The 22080-nt window shown below is 43.0% G+C and overlaps 1 protein-coding gene across 2 annotated transcripts in view; it reads left to right on the forward strand.

Annotated features, from left to right (window-relative positions):
* The window catches only part of SKA1 (spindle and kinetochore associated complex subunit 1), a 39763-nt gene extending 36894 nt beyond the window's left edge, over positions 1-2869 (forward strand). For both annotated transcript variants that reach the window (XM_005296877.4, XM_024103373.3), the window contains exon 7: positions 1666-2869. In XM_005296877.4, the coding sequence (XP_005296934.2) occupies positions 1666-1814 (149 nt within the window). In that variant the 3' untranslated portion in view covers positions 1815-2869. The remainder of the gene's footprint in view (positions 1-1665) is intronic.
* Positions 2870-22080: the final 19211 nt, after the last annotated feature.

Consider the following 22080-nt stretch of genomic DNA (forward strand, 5'->3'; position numbering starts at 1 on the left):
ACTATAAACCTATCTAAGTTCTGTGGGTTAAGTGAAGTGGTGATCTGAGGTGTAACTGGTAAACTAGGGTCTTTGGAAGCAGCAAATCTGTGTCAAGAAACCAGGGGCTGGATGCTCCAGGGAGATGCTCAGAGGGCTTGGTGGTTGGAATGTGCCAATCACTAACCTGTAGAGTGACAGCAGGGCCTGCGAGGCCTAGAGGGGAGTGCTTGTGTTGTCTGTAGCCAGTGAAGTTGAGGAGCTGACCTCCTGGCAGTCACAGAAAAGGGCTTTTTCCTGCTAAAGGCAGGTGGTAGTGAGGTGCATCACAGCCCTGGGTACTTCTGGGAAGTGTCACACGTCGTCCTAGCAGCCCCTCAAGTCTTTACCAGCAGAATCTCCAGAGTCCTCAATAATCTATCTGGAGGTGACAAAGGTATAGATGGCAGTAGTGAAGTCTGCTTCTGAGGAGACAGAGCATCATTCACTGGATAACCTTAAATGAAAACAGGCCGTACTAGTCACTGCAGATACAGTATCTGGGCGTCCAGAAATGGACAAGGATCGAATGTTTGCTGTAGTGCCTATCAGCAGTGACTCAGACACATGTATTGTTTGGTTATTTTGTTTTTTAAAAATACCTAATCAAACAATAGACCTTCAGTCCCAACATGCTGTGCAGTAGATTTTGCTGAGTAACCATGTAATCTCTTTGCTTTAACCCTTGACCTATCTTACTCCTTTGTTGCACCATGACATAAAGTTAGCCCAATCTGGCAAATATATTCAGCACCCATGTAGTTGTAGTTGCCTTAGACTGTAAACTCTTCTGATTAGGCCACGTAATCCTATTTGTATTTGCACTGCCTGGTGGACTTCTTTATCCAGCAATATCTAGAAGTATTAGTTAGGATAAAGGATTTGTGGTCTGGCTGGATAGTTTCACATTTCAATTTCCCCATAAAAAGCTTCCAGTGCAAACAGGTATAGCAACAGATATTCTTCATCTTCATGTTGTGCTAAAGAAATAAACTGTCTTGCTGGATACTGCAGTTTAATTTAGAATTTGATGTATAAACTGAATTTGAATATGTAACTATAAATAGCTTTTATGACTAAAGTAACATTATATAAATTCTGGCCTCAATCTGTAAAAAAACTGATTTAAGACAGAAGTGAGCTTGAACCACAAAACAGATCTGGGTCTGCAGTTGGGGAAAGTCAATGGCTAGAATACAATGGCTTTATGAAAGAGGTTGGGCTGTCATGTGAACCTTATAAAATACACCCTTCTGTTCTATTGAGTTCAGTATAGGACTAAAATGAAGCAAAATGTCTGCATGGTTTACAATATGGTCTTAATTGTAGCCACAGATTTTTTAAGATATATAGCATTGTGCATCTCTAGTTCAGTGTTTGACAAATCATTTCAAACAGCAGCAGCTGTACAGTTTCAGTGACAGAAAATCATGTTTACCTCCAGCATTTAATTTTAGAAAATGGTCAGGAACAGAACTCTTATGACAAAGTGTGATGCCAGTGCACCACTTGGGAGCTGCCTGAATGTATATTTCATCACCAAGGTGAAGTGATGGTGGAAAAAGATTGGGGTGTTACATTTTGAAATGTTAAATTAATCCTATAAAATATTTGTTTCCATCTCAATGTGGTATGTTTGTTTTCCAGGTGAATTTTTTATCGTGGAGGCTGATATAAAAGAGTTCACACAACTGAAGGTGGATAAGCGCTTTCACAGCATTCTGAACATCCTCCGGCATTGCCAGAGAGTGCGGGAAGTCCGTGGTGCACGACTCGTCCGTTACGTTATCTGCTAATATGGTTTTGGACTTGATTTTGCCCAGGATGAAGGGCATAAATATTTTGTTAGGCATAAGGATTTGTTTGCCTTCAGAAAATCGGAAGACACTATACATAGAAATTCCCTACTTTGAATTATTATAAGTCTGCTTTCATGTGCATTCATTCTCCAGGATTAGAAACATCTAACGGTCTTGAAATGTTTAAAGTTGTTTTGGTTTGAATTGTTGAGTTAGGCTACTGTCGTTTGATTCTGGTGTCTTGTACTGGCCTTTACTCCCATTATAAATAACCAATCCAAGGTAGAAATGAATGTAATTGACACTCCAATGGTTGCAGTGGTTTCATGCGGTTGTCAGGTAGATGTCTTAGCCACTGTACAAGTGGTGGCCTGAAAAACTGCATTCTCAGCAGTGTAATACTGCTTTTTTGTTTATAAAATGGAGATTGTCCTTAACAATGGATAATTGTTTGGGGGTATGCATTTCATTTTGTTAATGCATCAAACTGATTTCCATTATTCCACTTTTTGTACAATCTTTTTCTTCTAACCCTAACATTGTTTTGAGGGTTTCCAAAATGAGCCAGGCATGCAGCTCTGAAGTGGATAAATGCTTCCAAATTTGATGATGATGGTTCCATAATCTATTGGTTTTTCACATTTCATCAGTCAGATTTCTTCTTCAGTCCAACCCATTTAATCAAAACAAATACTAGAACCATGATAATGTAACTGAAAATTTTGGCTTCTATTTTGAAAATATTTAACACTGAGAGTTCTTATTCTAGAACATTGCTTACCCACTAGCTTCTATATAACCAATCTTAGAATAGATTTTGCTTTTGCAATAAATTCCAATGTTGCAGGCAGTTAAAGATGTTTTTGTTTGACAAAAGTTTTGACAAAGGTTATTTTCCTTCCTTGGGTCTGTACCTGTTATACTAACCAACTAGTCTAAAATAGCATTTTTTGTATGTTGCCACTAATAATGAGATAGTTTAATGAGCGGAAGACCCTGACTGAACCTTGAACTATTGAAAGGTCAATAAAGAAGGCTGGGTAAGTGCTCAATAGGGCTGGATTTGTTTTAGTCTTTTACTGTCTGAGACTCTGATACTGACATGATGAGATCCAAGCTGTAGTCTCCATTCTGCATAATACTTGAATGAATGTTATGTGTGGGTCAACACAAATGCCATAAGTGGAAAGAGTGCACAATCTGAATTTCAGTTTGAGTAGCTGTCAAATGGGTCCATCTGTTGTCTTCTTAAAAGTTTAGTGTACATGAAGTGAACCAGGGAGATCTGGCTTCATAGATCATTGGTTTAATTCTTACTGGTTTTCAAAAGCTTTAATGATTTTCTCTCTGAATTTCTAGTGTCTTCTGAATTTTTGGTAAACTTCAGTCTCTGCACTTGAGAATTTGTAGTGATTGTGACATTATTTGGCTAGCACAGGTGCAGCTCCTTGGGTGCTAGCAATGGTGGAAACGTTAGTGTAGGCTCGACCTGTTTAGAGTAAAACAGGGACTGTTTCTTTCTTCTGTATAGTACTATGTCCACTGGGCCCCAGCACAGGCTATGCTCTCATCTGCTTTACACTGTTCTATGAGCACAAAGTAGCCCTAAACCCAACAGCCTGCCCCCTAGACAATCTCCCCGGTATAGGGATAGTTCTCTAGGTTATCAAAGAGTCACCATAGTGGCTTCTACTTCACCCTGACTTTTGACTGCTGGTGTAGGTGGTGTGGCTAAAAAAGGGCGCATGGGTAGGCTATTTTGTGCTCTAGATCTGTTGGCAGCTGGTACAGCTTAGAATGGCCTAAAGAAGTCACTTTGGTCCATGCCAGCGGACCCGATAGTGTAATCCTACAAACAGATGGGGTAGTGCCTTAGAAGTAAGCCTATAATCAAAAGGATTTTTTAAAATTTGAATTAATGTTTAACATGTAGTTCCCAGCCCTTAGAAGTCCACCTGCTCTTTAGTTGTTGACCAGAAGCAATGTGCACAGCACTATGCAGAACACAGAATCTCTATCCTGGGCCCTACCCTAAGGAGCTTACAGTCTAAAACACATCTATACCAGAGTTACCCTCACAAGGATGGAGGAGCACATAGTGGGCACACAGAGGGTTCATAGCTCTGAGTACTGTTCAGAGGGAAGGGAGAAGTGGGGGGACCCACAGACTTAGGAATTGAAAGTTGAAGGTTGGGGAGGGACTCATAATGGAGTGAGCTGACAGGCCAGCTATGTTTGAAGAGCAGTGCAGGAGAGGGAGGAAGAGCCCTTCATTGCTCTTAGCTTTCAGTAGCACTTTCAGTCTAGGATTGCTAACTCCTTCCTCCCAGCAGTCATTGTGTGCTCTCTTCAGCCTCTCCTACTCTACATCCTGCATGTACCTCTGAGGGGTAGCAGAGGAATAGGTGAGTGGAAGAGCATGCAGTATATCCTTTGTATTCTCAGGAGTGTTTCAGAGGATAGATGAAAAGCTTAATATCCTGAATCTATCATAAAAATAAATCACCTCCATCATACAAGTCCACTGGCTCCCCATTCATTCATGCCTTCTACTTTCAAGATCCCCCTCCATAAACTCACTTCAGCCTATCTGGCAGACTTATATTCTGCCTTCTCCCTCTGCTTGTCTTGGATTGACTTCTCTTCTGTCTTCTTCCCACCAGTCCACATATTGCTGAGAACGCGTGTGTTTGCAGCTGACCACTGGTGTGATCCATTTGGAGCTGCTCTGTAATAATTTATGACTACTGTATGTTGACCTGGTTAGTGGGATGTTTACTGTATGAATAGGTTGGTTTAGTTTACAGGGGGCTGTAGACGAAAACAAGGAAGAAAGAAAAAGAATGGCTCAAGATAAGCCGCTTCCCAATAAATACTTGAGTTGTTAAGAGACAACATCAGGGCAGGAAAAATCCCCAGGAACACAGGAGATCAAAAGAACAGGGGCAGGCTTAAAAAGGAATACTTTTTCTCCAGGGGAGGGTTGTTCGGGGAATTTAGGGTCCCGCTTACTGCTTTGTTCCTACTGTTAAAGTAAACAGTAATTTGATTTTAAAAGGTCTGGTCATTCTATTCTCCACTGGTCACGGGTTTTCAAAAGGAAGAACCATTGGTGCTCAAACTCATTCAGACCTGCTTGGTAAGCATGGTTGATCCACAGGATGCTGTAGCCCAGGGCTTCATCTAGGATCAGGTAAATTATGGAATTCCACCCTCAGAGAGATGAAGGCACAAGGCGAAAAAGCTGCGGGGTGCACTTAGAGACCAGAAAGGGGACAGAGGTGCAGCTAGTCTTGTAACCAAGACAACTGGTTTAGCTCGGAGCATACACAAAGATTAACCTCTGTTTCTAAAATAGGGTTGAGCACAGTTTATTGTCTGCTTGCAGCTTGACCAGGTTCACCATTGATTCACCTGCACCTGCTGCTGACAACAATAGGTCATTTTTCTTGTCTAGACCAGGTGTGTGACCTATAGCTAGTCTTCTGTTGGTCTCACAAAGAAAGTCTTTTGGGTGGCAGATCTAATGGAGACAATATACAAAATCAAGTTGCATTATCTTTGCCTATTCACATTTCTTAACCTCTTAATATTCCTGCCAAAGTTTGTTCTGAGACACAAGGTAAGGTGAGAGAATGTTTTATTGGACCAGCTTCTGCTAGTGAGAGAGACAAGTTTTCGAGCTTGCACAGAGCTCTTCTGGTCAGAAAGCTCGAAATCTTGTCTCTCTCATCAACAGAAGTTGGTCCAGTAAAAGATATTACTTCACCCATTTGGTCACTAATATCCTGACCAGCATGGCTACAACAACACTGCATACAAAGTTTGTTCTGTTCAATCATTGTCGCTTTGGCTGCATTAGTATTTGTTTTGAACTGAGTAAGCTTGGTTACCTTGCCATACTAGCTTTTTTCCTATCTCTAATCCTTTTAACACTCTTGTTCTGGGGAATGCACGCCTTCTGTAATTAACAGGATATTAGTAAGCAGCCTTCATTTTGTTACTCTGGGCTTTTAATTTCCTAAATTATTTTCCCTGAGGCTGATTCTAACAAATTTCCTCATTATTTTAAAATCCCTTTTCTTGAAGTTGAGTGCTTCAGTGCTTCTGCTTTAGATTACTTTTCTGTTACTCTCTTGAGGAAATATAACCGCTATTTCATAGTCACTTTACTCAATGGCAAAACCATAGTAATGTTCTTCTGTAGGCAGTTTACACTGAATTGCAGGCTGGATCAGGGACACCAATGCATTACACCAATCTTGTCTCTTCACTTTCTCACGATTTCTTGTTTCTACACTCAAATCACTCTTCTTACTGTGTTACCAGGGTAAGTTATCTGGAGTCACTCTTGAAGTACAAACACCCAGCTTTTCTTAGTTTACGTGTATTTACCCCTTTCTTGATTGGTCAGCACTCACCAAATCTTTCCTCTTATTTCCACCCATTTGGCAGCAACATTAAATGTTACAGTGAGAACCTTTGTATAGCAATCCTAGCAGATGGGTGAGATGGCATAGTATAATTCATTGCCCAAAAAATTTCATTAATGCAGACTTAAGGTTGCCTAGTGCTAACTTGTGTTTTTCCAGAATGTCAAGTTCACTGACACTTAGACTTCTGAAAAACGGGAAATAATACAGTTGAGGTAACACAAACTTAAACCCCTGTACTGGGAAACAGAGTTACAATACACACTAGCCCAACTCCACAACCTTACCTCTGTCCTTTTTGAGTGACATCCAACCCACCCTGACTTACTTAATAGCACTTTACCCTTTCATAGAACATGGAGCACTGTGGGGAGAGAACAAAGGGTTAAAACACCCTAAAAAACAGATAGAGATCTGTTACTTGAGGAATGTTGCTTTCTTGTGGCTGAGCCATACAGAATAAGGTACCTAATTAATGTTTAAGGTTCTCAGATACTGCAATCAATACCTTTTGAAAAGCCTGTAAATAAACTATTCCTGCTTTGGATTCTTTGAAAAAGCAAAAGACCTAATCCCACTCCTGTGTGAGATTTATGATTCCCTGTCTGCCATAAATGGGCATCAAGACAAATTCAGGATCAGAATCTTGCAAAAGCTGAAGGGTGGCTTCTCCCAAATGCGGTGCATAAATGGCTCTCTAATGATCTACCCAGCTTCTTGCTACTATTGGTTTAAAAGAGCACAGACACCCACACTCATGTTTCCGGTGGGCTTTAGTGTGTGTTTTGTTAATAACACAAGCAGACGTCTTAGAACTTTAGAGACAAAGTGAACCAGTCAAACAAGAGAAGAAAAATCCTATTCAGTTTGCCATTCTGTTGCTGGTAAAAATGCCTTTGGTTAAACAGAAGGCTTTGATGGCAGGTGAATGTTGGAAGTTTTCATGTAAGTATTTCATTCAATATGCAACCTCCTGTTAGTTTGGGAGCTTGTGGGGATGTGGCAACTTGCACAGTAGACAGCACCTGTTTGTTTTTGTGCGGACAATGGGAGGGAATAAAGCGAGTATTTAATTTACATCAACACTGGCTATCATAAAGCCCATCTCACTAATACCAATAAATAAATACAGAAACCTATGATAGACTACATGAGGGACCCTAAGAAATGGAAATCCCCACGTTTTCTGGGTTAGGGGTAAAGATTTTTGCTCTCACTTTTAACAAGCAAGTGAACCCTTGAAGTAGAGTCTTTAATGATGCAGAGGGCTTCATGCTATGCAGCTGACTGCAGGATTGGCCCTGAGATAACACCTCACGTGGGACTACTTACACCGGTTAGTAAGTGTAAGTGTTTGCAGGATCAAGCCTTCAGTTAGCTGGATAAAGGGGCAAAGCTACAGTTTTTTCCCTTTATCCCCTCTCCCAGAAGAGGTGTGCATGCTTTTATTTATTTTTTAAACCAAATTACAAAACTTCAGCCATAAAAAGATAAATTCTGCCTTGAGGGCCACTTCCAGTTGGCAGCACTCACCCTAACTTCCAAGAATCCCCAGGTTTCCCCAACTATTGATCTTTTTGCTTGGTTTACATGACTTTTTTTGCTAAATTCCCATCACCTATGTAACTTTCACAGGGGATAGCAATGCTGGAAGCTTGGATTATTCATCAGGCTCTTACTGTTTAGAAATACATTGTTCCATCAGTAGGGGATAGCATGGCTTTTGGACTGGTAATGGTATGTAGAGCCTTTTAACTCTAGCTCACCAGTTCAAATCCAGCTCAGGTCAATGGTGACAAAAATTTGCTACTGTTTGGTGGACTATGTGAAACGAGTTTGATAATCTCAGCTCAGCACCCAGAGGACAAGTATCCACATCACAAAATGTGCTTCTAAAATTGACACTATCTGACAATCTTGCTGATGTTCTTGAGAGACTGTCAGGAATCGGCCTGCAGCAAAGACAGTCTGGAAACAGGGCCTGCACCAGAGCCAGTCTCTGGGCTACCTAATGAGCATAGCTGGCCTGTAGTAGTCTGCTTGATTGGCTACACTGCCTGATTGGCTGGAAGAGTCAGCAGCTAAATTCCCTTTAAGCTGCGTGGCCACGCAGCTGCCTATTAAGCCCTGCTCAGGGCTGTGGCAGGGAGAGATGCCTCTCCCCCAGCATGGACCTGCCACGACTGGGAGAGAGGCGCCCCAGCACGGACCTGCTGTGACTGAGAGAGAAGAGCCCCTCCCTCAGCCCAGCCCCACCAAAGCTGCCTCAGCCAGGGAGAGGCACCTCTCCCCTGGCCCTGAGCTGCTGCAGCAAGAGAGGGCTGGGGGGAGTCCTTTGTCCCCTGGGCAGCCTGCAGCCCAAACCTCTCATCACTGGCCCCAACCCACTGCCCCAGCTCTGAGGTCCCTGCCCCCCCATGCACCCTGAACCCCTCATCCCTGGCCCCACCCCAGAACCTGCGCCCCCAGGCAGAGCCCTCATTCCCACCCCCCAGCCCTGAACCCTGTCCTGCACCCTGAATCCCTCGGCACCACCCCCACCACATGAATTTTGTTATGTGCACCAATATGAAGGTGACGTGTCACACATCACTTTCATATTGGTGCGCATAAAAAAATTTATTCCGCATATGGACGTAAAAAATGAGAGGGAACACTGGTCAGCAGACTTTTTCTTAAGCTCTACAGCAATTCAGTGGTTCCTCAAAACGTTCACCCACCATTGTGATAGCTCCTGTGTCTACTTGTTCCTAGCCCAGCTCCTGCCTTAGCTCCAGCCTTACCCCTGCCTTGCCTCATTCCAGGTAACCCAGTCCTGACCCTCAGCTCCAATTCCTGGCTACGTACTCCTGCTCCAACCACTGGGCTAGATCGCCTATGTCCTGGTCACACACTGAGGACTGAATAGCAGAGACTGGAATTTCTATTAATCGTAATAACCAAAAAAAAAAAAAGCCTTCCTATTTTTCCTCTTCTGTTTTCCAGTGTGTCCTATCTTGCCCAGCCTACTTTTTCCACTCTAAGCTCTTATGGCGCTAAGGCTGCCTGTGCTTTATTTTGCTTGTGCAGTGCTGAGCCGTTAGTGCTGCATAACAAATAGCCTTAATGGCTTCATCGAAAACCTTCCAGATTTAAACCAATGTCTTGATTTCTTCCTCAGTCTGCTGACAGCATCAGCGATTCACAAGGATACTGAACATATACGGCAATAAGTAATAACTAAAAGTTCAGTAACTACGTAAAAGCCAGATTCTACCCTGGATCTTTATGCAAATCCCCCCCTTGACATCAGTGGGAGTTGTACTATGGATCGAGGGGGATACGGAGTCCTAAATTTCTACTGCAGCCCATGGAACATAATTAAAATAGAATTTGGCCCTTTCCATTGCGTGCGTTAACAGCCCCTGCTTTAGTCACTCCTATGACTCACTCAGTATGTTATTCTGAGATAGTTGAGATAATTGTCCTCTGGGTTCTGGAGAAGACTTTAGAAAAGTCTAAAACAATGGCTTTCGGGGGAGGGATAGCTCAGTGGTTTGAGCATTGGCCTGCTAAACCCAGGGTTGTGAGTTCAATCCTTGAGGGGGCCATTTAGGGATCTGGGGCAAAAATCTATCTGGGGATTGGTCCTGCTTTGAGCAGGGAGTTGGACTAGATGATCTCCTGAGGTCCCTTCCAACTCTGATATTCTATGACTTTTGAGTAAGGGTTGGGACACTGGGGCCTATTTTGTCTCTTAAAGCTGGAATGGGTTTAGGTCACTGAGACTATCCTGCTAGTTCCTGAAGAAACCTATTATGTGTTCACTAGAACTCCTTGTGAGTTGATCAATGTTCGAGTTGAATTTTGTTTTGTAGTGAACAAAATCCTCTAACAACCCAAAAGTGAAGGCAACATCATGATTACTGCATGTCTGTTTACAGTGGCTGTCTCAGTCTGAGTCATCATTGCTGGTGAAGTCTCTCTCACTGTGTTGAACAGCTGCATTACAATTACAGACTAATATTTTATATTTGATATCTCTGCAGCAACTGAGAGACCTAAATAATTAAATTTCCCTGTGGTCTAAACAGAACAAGTAGGTGTCAGATGGGATGCTTTGTAAACATGAGCTGTTCCAGTTTAAAAGATTTGTTGGCATAGCGGTTGCTAGCTGTGCATTTCCATAATAGAAACCACAGTGCTAATCATTAATAGTTCAGCTGAGGCTCAGCAAATCAGATTAACCTTTGGAAATGCACTGACTTTTTTATCCTACAAAGCCTTTAGTTTCAAAGGAGTGAAATGACACTAAGATGCTGGTACTAGTGAAACAGACCTAGGTATTTCATATTAGGTGGCACTTTAAAGGGACACTGTCATGTTTAAGCATGATTTTAAAACCAATTTCCTTACCCATGTTACTAATAATCTTAGATCAGTAAAACAAAATTTTAAAAATCTGATTTACTTTTCAGTACCAATGCTGAAAAGAAAGCAGAGAGTAAACACTCATTTCTGGACAATATAAATAAATGAGTTTCATTTTCTGGCTCTCCTGCACCAGCACAATGTTGCAATGTTTGGGTTCCAAACACTTAAGAGGGAGTGTTCAAATCCAGACAGGCTGTCTGCAATTCAGCCAAGGTACCTTGAGACCTGGCGAGATTACTGCTAGGCATGAAAGGAGAGTTTTATTTCTGTGTCTGTGACTCAGAGACCCCTTGGTGCCCACAGGCAGAGGGCATAAGGAGTGCATAGGGATTTAGTGGAATCCCTTGGGTCTGATGTCTATGTAAGAGTGCACCAAAGGGTGACGTGAGGTCTCTACCAACAGTCAGTAATGCACTGGCTGTCCTAATCAGTGCAAGATGCATGTACGGATGATATTTAAGGATGAATTTATACTAAAGCTATGTTCTTAAGGTATTTAAGTTAAGACAGGTCACCAGAAGGTGATAAACAGATTTTGTTCAGGCTGGGGTAGGAAATGTTTGCCTCCCTGGTTGACTATTGTGTACTGTGTGTCTTACTATAAGTCTCTTTTGATACAGAGCTACCAGATAGGGAAGATTGTGAAGTTGACAAGAGATCACAAAATTTACAGGAGGAAACACAGTGCGGGGTGGGGAGGGTGCTTGCACGTCCCCGCTGAGACGTGCTGGCCGCCGCTTCCCGCAGCTCCCATTGGCTGGGAATGGCGAACCGCAGCCACTAGGAGCTGCAGGGGGCCGTGCCTGTGAATGGTCAACATAAACAAAATGTCTCACGGCCAGCCAGCAGATTACTCTGATGGGTCGCATGCCAAAGGTTGCCGACCCCTGCTCTAGAAGACATATTATGATTTTGTTTCATTGGAAACCAACTGTTTTCAATACTTCTACCTACTTGCCACTATTTGAGTCTCTGTTCTTTGTTATGGTTTTCACTATAAACAAATCACAGTGCTGTGAGCTGAGTGGAGCGGTCACCTAATGGGAAACGGGTAAGCTGAGATGTACTGTTCACAGATCTACTATTCTCAAAGGAATGTCCAATGGATCAGGGACTGGACATGCCAGGGGGACATTCAGGTGTCTTGGGAGTTGGAGAGTGCCTATTGCTTACCTGCAAAGGGACAGTGGAGACTGTATAAGGGAGCGCTTGTGTTGCCTGTACCTGGTGCAATCAGGGAGCTAGCCCCTGGCAGGCACAGATAAGGGCAGTGGTAGTGAGGTGCCTCCAAACCCTGGGTATGCCCAGGAAGCGTCACAGCATCCTACAGCACTTTGCAGCTATGCTGAGACTCCCAGTAAGGATGCCTGATGGGGTGGTTTTGTGGTGTGTCCCCTAGACAATGGATTTAGAACACCAACTCATTTCATCCAGGCTACTGAGCAGCCATCAAGCTGAAACGACTTTTGGTAAACGCCAACCAGGAGCCCTGTTCTCCATACGCCCAGGATACATTTGGCTCCCTTTGATTACAAAAGCAGGGAGTTACTTATGTTGTGGTGGGAGCAGGAGAATTAGGCTGCCTCTGCTAGATTTGATTGATTTTATATCTGAAGTTGCATCCAAATTCCTGCCACATAGATCAGTGGCTATATGTCTCCCTTACTCCCAGAATAGACAGAGCATCTGATTTGTATTCCTGATCTGCTTTTCTTTTCAATTACGGCTGGGCGAAGTGTACTACCTAAACCGCCTCAGTGCTCAGACTGCGAATTTTTTTGTTACAGTTAGAACCTAAGGAGCTCCTGCTTTTCTCGACCTAGTCTCTAATCAATAGATAGTGCTTCCTTACCTCAGCTCAGTCTGACTGTATCTGGCATGTGGACGTCCAGTTTCTAGTGCTGTTATATTAACTTTCAAATGTTGTCGTCCACTTCACTTCAAGAGCACTCCCAAAATGACAGCAAAGAAGATATCCCTTTAGCCTTTACTATCTGCCTCTCCTTCTCTAGGATCCTGTTGGTGAGTGTCTTGGCTGTGATAAATACCATTATTCAAAAGTTTATACAGCTGTAAAACAAATAGTGAATTAAGAGTCATTAGTTGGTAACTGATCTGCTTCCTGCAGGAAAGAATGTGATTGACTTTGTAGTTCCAGAAACTTGGAATATAGATCGAAGGTTTGATGCCCTGATTCTATAACCATTTGAAAAAGTATCATAATACAAAAATGAAAGAAATATGATTTTCCATTCCCAAACCTCTCCTCTAGCTCCTCCATGGAGGCAGCATCCAGTATAAAAGGCTATGGCTATACAGTATTATTTTTTCCCCTCCTAACTATTTGAATAGAGACAGGACTGAGACTTGGAATAGAAGTCCTCAACTATGTCCTTTTCATTTCAGTCATTTTCCCCAGATGTCTATCAAATCCACTGCGGTCATGATAGTGTTGGCTGGTTGGCTGGTGATCTATGTACGTTGTCTGGTAGCCTCAGCTTGTGTGCTGGTGGGCAGCCTGTGGCTGAGATTGTGAGCTCAATTCAGTTGCTAATGAACAGGATTTTAAGATCACCACCTTTAACTGGAATACTTGCTGGCAGCCTCAGCGACCAGGACTGAATGGCAGGATGGCTTCAAAAATATCTTCTACCCCCTACTGGAGGTCCCTCCAGGTCAGTGTTGAGGTAGGCTGGGGGCTAGCCTGGAGAAAGACTAGGTAAATGCAGTGCAAGCTATCTACAACACACTGTATTGGCACCTGCATCCTGGGTATTTATTGGGAGGAAAACTCTTCCAGTTCTCCTCCATCAGAATTTTATATCGCAGGATAATAGCAAAAACGGAGGGTAGACTTATTGTTCATGCATGTTATTCAAAATCCCTTTGAAATTCATCCCAAAGTTATGTGCTATTCATCCCAAAGCTAAGAAGTGACTTGATCGCAGTCTCTGCATATCTAAATAGGGAACAAATATTTAATAATGGACTCTTCAACCTAGCAGAAAAAGCTATAACATAATCCAATGCCTGGAAGATGAAGCTAGATAAAATCAGACTGGAAATAAGGTGTACATTTTTAACAGTGAGAGTAATTAACCATTGGAACAACTTACCAAGGGCCACCATGGTGGATTCTCCATCACTGGCATGATTTAAATCAAGACTGGATGTTTTTCTAAAAGATCTACTCTTGGAATTATTTTGGGGAAGTTCTATGGCTTGTGCTATATAGGAGGTCAGACTGGATTATAACAGTGGCCCCTTCTGGACTTGGAATCTATGAAACTCAAAGCAAACTGAAGATGTGGATCACTTCTAAGTACCACCTTTTGACAATGATCAATAATAATTTGCACTTATATGGAGCCTTCATCCATAGACCTCAAAGTGCAAGACAAAGTTGATATGCATTGTCTCCATTGTACAGAGGGAGGGAGTAAAGTATAGCGAGGCTAAATGGCTTTTCCATGGCACAGCGAATCACTGGCAGAGTTGTGAAAAGACAGGTCTACCGACTCCAAGATCAGTCCACTAGACTATCTGTTCCAATCACAGGTAAGCACACATCTCTCCAGGTAGCATCAACCCAAGACAACCTGAGCCACAGATATCTGTGCTATGTAATAGATGGCTTTTCCTTTCCTTATAACGAGGTAAGAAATGCAGGTTGTGAAACCAAGAGAAAAGGAAAGCAATGGGGTTTTTAATTCAAACTTGAGTAGTTACCTTGTCTTCATAGCTTTTATAAACTCATTCCCATGTGTCTCATGCATCTTTGAGAAATAGAATGAATAAGGATAGATATTAAATTTAACCACATATATGAAATCACAATGCATATTTTCATTCTAGCATTACATAACGTCATACATAATTAAAATCAAATTGTTTTTATAATTTTGCTAACTCAATTTTCTAGATTTACAATATGCAATACTTCATTTTCTCTCTCTCTTCCACCCCCTCCCCTGTAAATGTATTGCTGGGGCTAGTTATTTAAACATTTCTGAGTAAATAGGCTATAGACTGTGAAATTGTTCAGCCTGCTAGGATAATTAAATGCTGTGAATGTGATCTAGATTGCTCGGTGACCCCCTAAGCTGGCTTCATGGGAGGAGTATCATAAAGAAAGATTAATCCTATCATTACTCTCAATTGATCTCAGTGCCTGGGACAGAACTTGTTTGTTGGATTATAGTAGCTGCTGCAAAGTGTAAGCTGCTTAACCAATTTAAATAGTTTCCCCCCCTGGGAAACTGCAGTGATCTTAATAGGGGTTTTTTAATTAAATAATATGCTGAGTCTATTACAAGTTGGAAATATATTTATTGTCCTATGTTTAGTCTCTCTCGCTCTAGCATGGTTTTCTTCCACTTGCCCCACTCCCTTTTTCCCTTTGAGTAATTGTGAGGTAATGGGTTTAAGGAGTAAACTCCCCACCACTCCCATTATTGAATAGCATAATATTTGGACACTGTGACTCGACTTTAAAGTTGTGTTATTACATGCCAGGATAGTTGCTATGTTTCTGCTTTGTAGAATGCATTAATCCTTAACAAACTTTGTACAGATGGACTTATGTTAATGAAATATAACAACAACAACTGGCTTTTCAGACGGAGGGATGTAAAAATAGTCCTAGTAAAATATTTTCAAACTCTCTTAAATAATTCTAAAATAGAATCTCTGTACAATATGTGGCATGTACCGACTATAATGTGGGGCAGCGCGGCATGGTTTTATTGGTGCTCTGGGATGACGGTGGTGAGTGATGTGGGCATCTCAACACTCTTGGGGAGAGTTCAGGACTGATGTGGCCATCAAATAAAATAACAGTTAACTATACATCCCTCTTATAGCATTTTTTAGCAGTAGGGCTCAAAGTGCTTTACAAAGGAGGTCAGCATCATTGGCTCCATTTAACACACTGGGAAACTAAGGCACATAACGGTGAAATGACTCGCCCAGGGTCACCCTGTGGCCAAGCTGGAAATAGAACCTAGAACTCCGGAGTCCCAGTTCAGTGTTCTACCCAGTAGACTGCACTGCCTCAACCTTTTGCCTCTGTGCTACACCACCGCATCCACGTAAGCCCTACAGGCAGCACCAATTGGATTTTAACGTTCCTATTAATTGGAAAATATTGCAGTACAAAATTTGTGTGTGTTGCATGACAGCATCATTATTGCAATGACGCAAATCCTTGTGCACCTAATGAGAACACATGGTTTCAGGCAGGTTAGATTGCAGCATCTGTGCTAAGCCTCCAGAGCAGGTGGGTGGAGTGCAAAATATCCAGTGCACGTGGCACAGATGTTTGTAACAACGTATATGTGTTCCCTACATCTTTCAACAATTCAACGTCAATTCAGTTCCTCCATGTTTGCTTTTCCCTACTTGGGTAAAATCAGGAATCACTAGACACTTTCCAGGATTTCCTCTCCCAACTTGATAAATGGATAATAAATTAGAAGAATAGCAATGTCACTGAGTCATTAAAACCCTATGAATGAAAAAAATATGCCCATTTTTCCCTTTGATGACTTTGGACTATTAACTGGTGCTTTTGTTCAGCTATGTGGAGTGTGAATAATAGGGTAGTTAAATGCTGGCGCTTTGGGGCTGACATTTAAGCAGACCTGCTGGTGGCAGCGGAACTGCTGATAGAACAATTACCTTCAGAGTGAGTCTTTCATATTGCTGAAGAAAGACCATGGCAACACGTCAGCTAGGAGCTTTGTGTGTATCAATGTGTATGTATACACCCTAATTAAAATTTAAACAGGCTCCTGAGCTAAGAGAAAGCAGCAGCAGCAGCGAGCTGGGGCATCCAGGCTGATACTGGAGACTGCAGAGGGGCCTGCAGTAGATTAATCAAGTATAAGAATAAGCTGTTCAGGGAGAGCGAGCTTGTACCTGGTGCTTGTACCTGGTGGTGTGGGCCCTGCCTAAGGGCCCCAGACACCATTTGACTCTTCCTCTCTCCACTGTGTAATAGAAGAGCTAATTTAGACTCAACTGAGAGTCTTGTTACACGCTGTAGAGCTAACATCACTGATATCTAGGTTTAAGTATTAGACCTGCTTTGGGATGGTGTCTCTGATGCAAGAGACTGCCCAGTGTGCACCAGCAGTGAGGCTCCCCCACTAACAGCTGAAATGACTGAGGGCTGTGTTAAGTGGTGGGCACGGAAGGCGCAGTGAGTGGCCAGCAGGGCGGCTGGCGGAGAGACCCAGAGCGGAGCCGTGCAGAGCGGGGCGGCGAGTGAGTGCCTGAGCAGCGGAGCAAGTAATGTGCCTCCTTACCTCTCCCACCCAACCCAGGGTGGGAGATGAACTCTGTAGGTGCACCTCTGAACTCTGGGTCTGCACTGTCCAAGGATAGTGAATGTGATTAGGGTGCAGAGAAGGGACGGGCACGTTAAAGGGACTTTTGGGTTGCTGGACTTAAGAACCTGAAGGGAAAAGGACATTGCCCAATTTACTTGGAGGTGGGTCTTTTGCTCATGGTTTATGTTTGAGCCCTTTTTGCGGTGTTTCCCCAAATTAATGCTGAGTTACTTCACTCTTTTTATTAAAAGTTTTTTTGCTACACTCAGACTCTGTGCTTGCGAGAGGGGAAGTATTGCCTCTTAGAGGTGCCCAGGGGGTGGTGTGTAATTGTCCCAGGTCACTGTGGGGGCTCGAGCTGGTTTTGTTTTGTATTGTTGAAAGGGAACCCCTAGATACTGAACCCAGCCCTGGTTGCTGCCAACTCTGACTGGCAGAAGGGTTACAGAAGCTTAAATTGATTATATGACAAAAGGAAGACGACAGCCACCCAGAGTGGTGAAAGAGTAGTCCATTGGTTAGGGCACTTGCCTCAGTCTTGGGAGACCAGGGTTCAAGCCCTTCTCTGCCTTAGACTTCCTGTGTGACCTTCAGTAAGTCACTTAGCCTCTCCGTGCCTCAATTCCTCATCTGTAAATGGGGATAAAAGCAGCGCCCTTCCTCGCAGAGGTGTGGTGAAGCTAAGTACAATGAAAATTTGGAGGTGCTCAGATAGTATGGTAATAAGGCCACATGCATATCTCAAACTGTAAGCTCCTTGCGGAAAGGGTGATGCTATGCTTTGTACACTCTGAGCACAGCCCAGAAATATCAAACACTATCACAAGTGACCTTGGAATTAATAATAATACTTCACATTCCTGCAGCAGCCACCTAGTCTAAGTGAGGGCCTTAGGAAGGAGTCTCTCATTGTGCTATTTTTATGTGAAGATTTCAAACTGTTTTATAAAGGTGGATAGTTGTTATTATCTCTGCTTTACAGATGGGAAACTGAATCACAGGGAGGTTAAATTACTTGCCTAATGCCACCCAGGAAGTTAGTGGCCAAGCTGGCAATAGAAACCATGTATCCTGACTGCCAGTCATGTGCTCTGATCATTAGACATATTGCTTCCAAATATGTGTTCATGCTGACAAAGCTGCATTTGCTCACATGAGCCATTGCCTCCGAATGAATGTTTCTGCCCAGGTTTCGAGGCTGCTTTGATATTTTGGCCCTGCATTTCCCATCACCGTTCTCCTTTTCCTCACTAAGCCACTCCCCAGCAGGTACTCACGTTCCGAATCCACCCAGCTCTGCCCCCCGATGAAATCACTGGACAGTGATGAAAAGCAGCAGCCCCAAGCCCGCCTGACATCATGGATTGAATTTCCTTTCATATTGCCGCATAACAGGAATAGTGCATGCGTCATAACGCTGGCTTTCTCTGTGTAGTTAACCAACCTCACCACTTTCCTTTCCAAATGCAAGGAGCATGTCTTTTACCTGCCTTTTCTAACCCAAAGGAGCATATACATTTTAAAAAAAAAAAGCTCCCCCCAAAACTCCCTACCAAAACACTCCATTGGGGAGAGGATGAACCACGTGATAGGTGTCAGTCTCTTCCCTTAATGCTCTGCAGGAAGGCACTCAGATACCATGGTGATAAGGTTGTGATAAAAACCAGTATAGAATAGAACTATTGCACTTGGGAACTTTCCTTCTAAAAAAAATTTGTAAAGTCTAGCTTTAGCCAGAAACAGGTCTAAAAATCACACTTTCCAACACCTCAACTCTCCTACTTTTCCTGCAAAAGCTTTCTCCTCTGCAGCTCATCTAGTCGTGAACAGCAACAAACATTTTATCTTCCTTGCCTGCCCCTCTTAATTTCTCCCCACTGCTCTATCATTTCTTATTTCAACCATGTAACCACATTATTTATTAGCTTTATAAAGCACATTCTGGAATACTGTTCGCATGAAAGTGCTCTGCAAAATGAAGCTATTTTTACTGGGGGAGCTATAAAAGCGTATGACTGTTAGCACTGGAGAGTAAATACAGCTACAGAATCATAGAATCATAGAACTGGAAGGGACCTCGAGAGCTCATCTAGTCTAGCCCCCTGCACTCAAGACAAGTATTATCTAGACCATCCCTGACAGGTGTTTGTCCAACCTGCTCTTAAAAATCCCCAATGATGGAGATTCCACAACCTCCCTAACAATTTATTACAGTGCTTAACCACGCAGACAGGAAGTTTTTCCTAATGTCCAACCTAAAACGACCCTGCTCCAATTTAAGCCCATTGCTTCTTGTTCTATCTTCAAGGGTTAAGAAGAACAATTTTTCTCCCTCCTCCTTGAAACAACCTTTTATGTACTTGAAAACTGTTATCATGTCCCCTCTCAGTCTTCTCTTCTCCTGATAAACAAACCCAATTTTTTTTAATCTTCCCTCATAGGTCATGTTTTCTAGACCTTTAATCGTTGTTGCTCTTCTCCGGACTTTCTTCAATTTGTCCACATCTTTCCTGAAATGTGGCGCCCAGAACTGGACACAATACTCCAATTGAGGCATAATCAGCGTGGAGTTGAGTGGAAGAATTATCTCTTGTGTCTTGCTTACAATACTCCTGACCAGAAGGACTGAAGAGAACACTGGATTCAACTCTGCCTTGTGCATCATCAACAAAACATGCCAGCCAAAATCTGGATTGCAGGATCTTTGCTACCAGTGATGGGGTAAAAGGCAGAAAGAACTCCTCTAGATTTTTCAGCTCCTAGGTGGAGTTTGGAGCCCTGAGAGTTTGGGGGGGGGGGGAATCACCTTTTGGCTTATAAACTGAGCAAATTTGATCTGGAGTCATTGAAAGAATGCAAATATATCATGTCCAGAGAGCCACTTTTCAGAATACTTCAAAGTAAAATGAATGTAGTACTTGCAGGTTGGACAGCCAGGGAAGTGAAAGGGCTTTGTTTGTTCCTAGGACAAGTACAGTAAAGGCAGCAGAAGCTGTATCTATTTCTACACGTTGCCCTCCCCTTGTCATCCGTCTCTAGTTGTGAGGGTTTTGTTTGTTTCCAAAGTGGAGATCTCTGGCTTTCTGATGCATAGAGGTACTGATTTCCTCTCAAGACGATTTAGGTTGGTTTGGGTCAAAAAAGAAGAGTTAAAATGGTTGGAGTGGACAACTGCCCCTTTATTTTTTTGATGGTTTGTGAAGACAATTTTTGGGGGGTATTTTGCAAATACCACTCAAAAGCAATGGGGTGGGGGTGGGGGGGAAGAGAGAGAGGTGACCAAGTGAGGGAGGGCAGCATCGCTGATCAGGCTTATGTGTGCTTCATCCTTTTCTCACCAGTTGCTTTATCTTTGGGATTTTCTTTACATCAGTGGTTTTCCACCAACCGTTGGTGGTATGCAGAGGTCTTCCAGGGGGTACATCAACTCACCTAGATATTGGCCTAGTTTTACAACAGGCTACATAAAAAGCTCTAGCAAAGTCAGTACCAACTAAAATTTCATACGGTGACATTTTTGTATTTTTAGGTCTGATTTTGTCAACAAGTAGTTTTTAAGTGAGGTGAAACTTGGGGGTACGCAAGACAAATCAGACTCCTGAAAGGGGTACAGGAGTCTGGAAAGGTTGAGAACCACTGCTTAACATAATTCAAAAACATTTTTAAAAAATCTATCAACTGTTCATTTTAATCCTACCAGCAGGAGAAGGAAGACAAGCAGACTGTTTTGAACTTTTGTTCCTTCTTTTTTAACACTTTAGATGGGACACTATGGTGGTAAATACCTCAGTAGATATTTTGAACAATAGAGGTATTGACCACCCATCCCAATCAAGTGATGTTATGGTCACTGAACTGTCATTATTACAGGAGCTAGTGATGAAATTCCCTACCCTGCCCCCTTCCCACTTGCTCCAGGCCCTTTACAAGCAGAAAGAGGCCCTGCAAATCACAGTTCTGGCTGAGGGAGGAACTGGTGCAGGCACTGTTTGAAGATACCCATAAGGCTGGCTTCCAAGGAGCCCCTTGCAAGCCCTGATGTAGGGGATGTGCAAGGGTGGGTGTGTCATGGGCAGGGTTGTAGCAGGCAGCATTGGAGATTTGGGACCCTGCTGCAGCACACAGGGCAGCCCAGGCAGGCTGTTGTGATATATACAGGCCCCTCAGGTCTGTCTAAATCATGCCAGGGGCTTCTCCACCCCACAGAGCAGCCCAGGATTGGGAGGGCACAAAGGTGGTGTAAAGGCACCTGAGCCTTCCCTCCCTCCCCTTGGGCTGCGAGTTCTCAGAGGCACAGCCCAGAATCTTACCCTAGTGCCATCCTAATTTCAAAGGAGCGACCCCAGTTTACACCATTTGAAGATCTGCGGGATCTCAGGCCAGGGCTTTTAATTGCATACACTGACAAGCGCTGAATTCATTTAGGTGTGAGGGGAAAAGGAAATGTCACTAACAAAAGCTGAACTAATTGGGAAGTCTCCCTTCTCCCACTCTATCTATTTTTAAACATTAATATCATCAGACTAACCTTTGCGTTAACCTGAAATAAAAGCAGTCTGTTTTTGAAAGAGAGAAGCTATTACATGTACCGACAAAGCACTCATAGCCCTAAAGGGGAATTAGGATGGCTGGGTTGATGCTACCACTCCAGTGACCATGCAGACGGTGACTGCGTAGCACAAAGGGGCTTCTGACAAAAGAACTTCTTAGCTGGTGAGTCATAACTTATTCATGTTTTCTGAACTCAGACACAGCCATGGAAGGCCCAAAAGGCCAGCGCGCGGGTACTTAAGTCTCTCCTTCAATTTGCAAGAAAGCATTTTCAGTTGCAGCAGCCTGGTTCTGAAAACCGCTGTCAGCAGGGAAGCTCTGGGACTTTGGCATTTCTTCAGCAACACACTGAAGTTTGTTTAGAAATTCATAGGTGAGGCTTGTTGGTAGCAAGTTGACTTAACGCAACAAACTGCCACCAGCAGAGCACTGGTTTAAGTCACAAGTGAAAGTGCTTTTGTCTCAGTCTAATGTACAAATATCCGTGTCACAATGCTGTCTTGCAATGGTGGTGCCTGGCCTAATGGGGAAGAG

This window comes from Chrysemys picta, chromosome 6 (genome assembly GCF_011386835.1).
Source record: "Chrysemys picta bellii isolate R12L10 chromosome 6, ASM1138683v2, whole genome shotgun sequence".
In the NCBI taxonomy this organism is placed as follows: domain Eukaryota; kingdom Metazoa; phylum Chordata; order Testudines; family Emydidae; genus Chrysemys; species Chrysemys picta.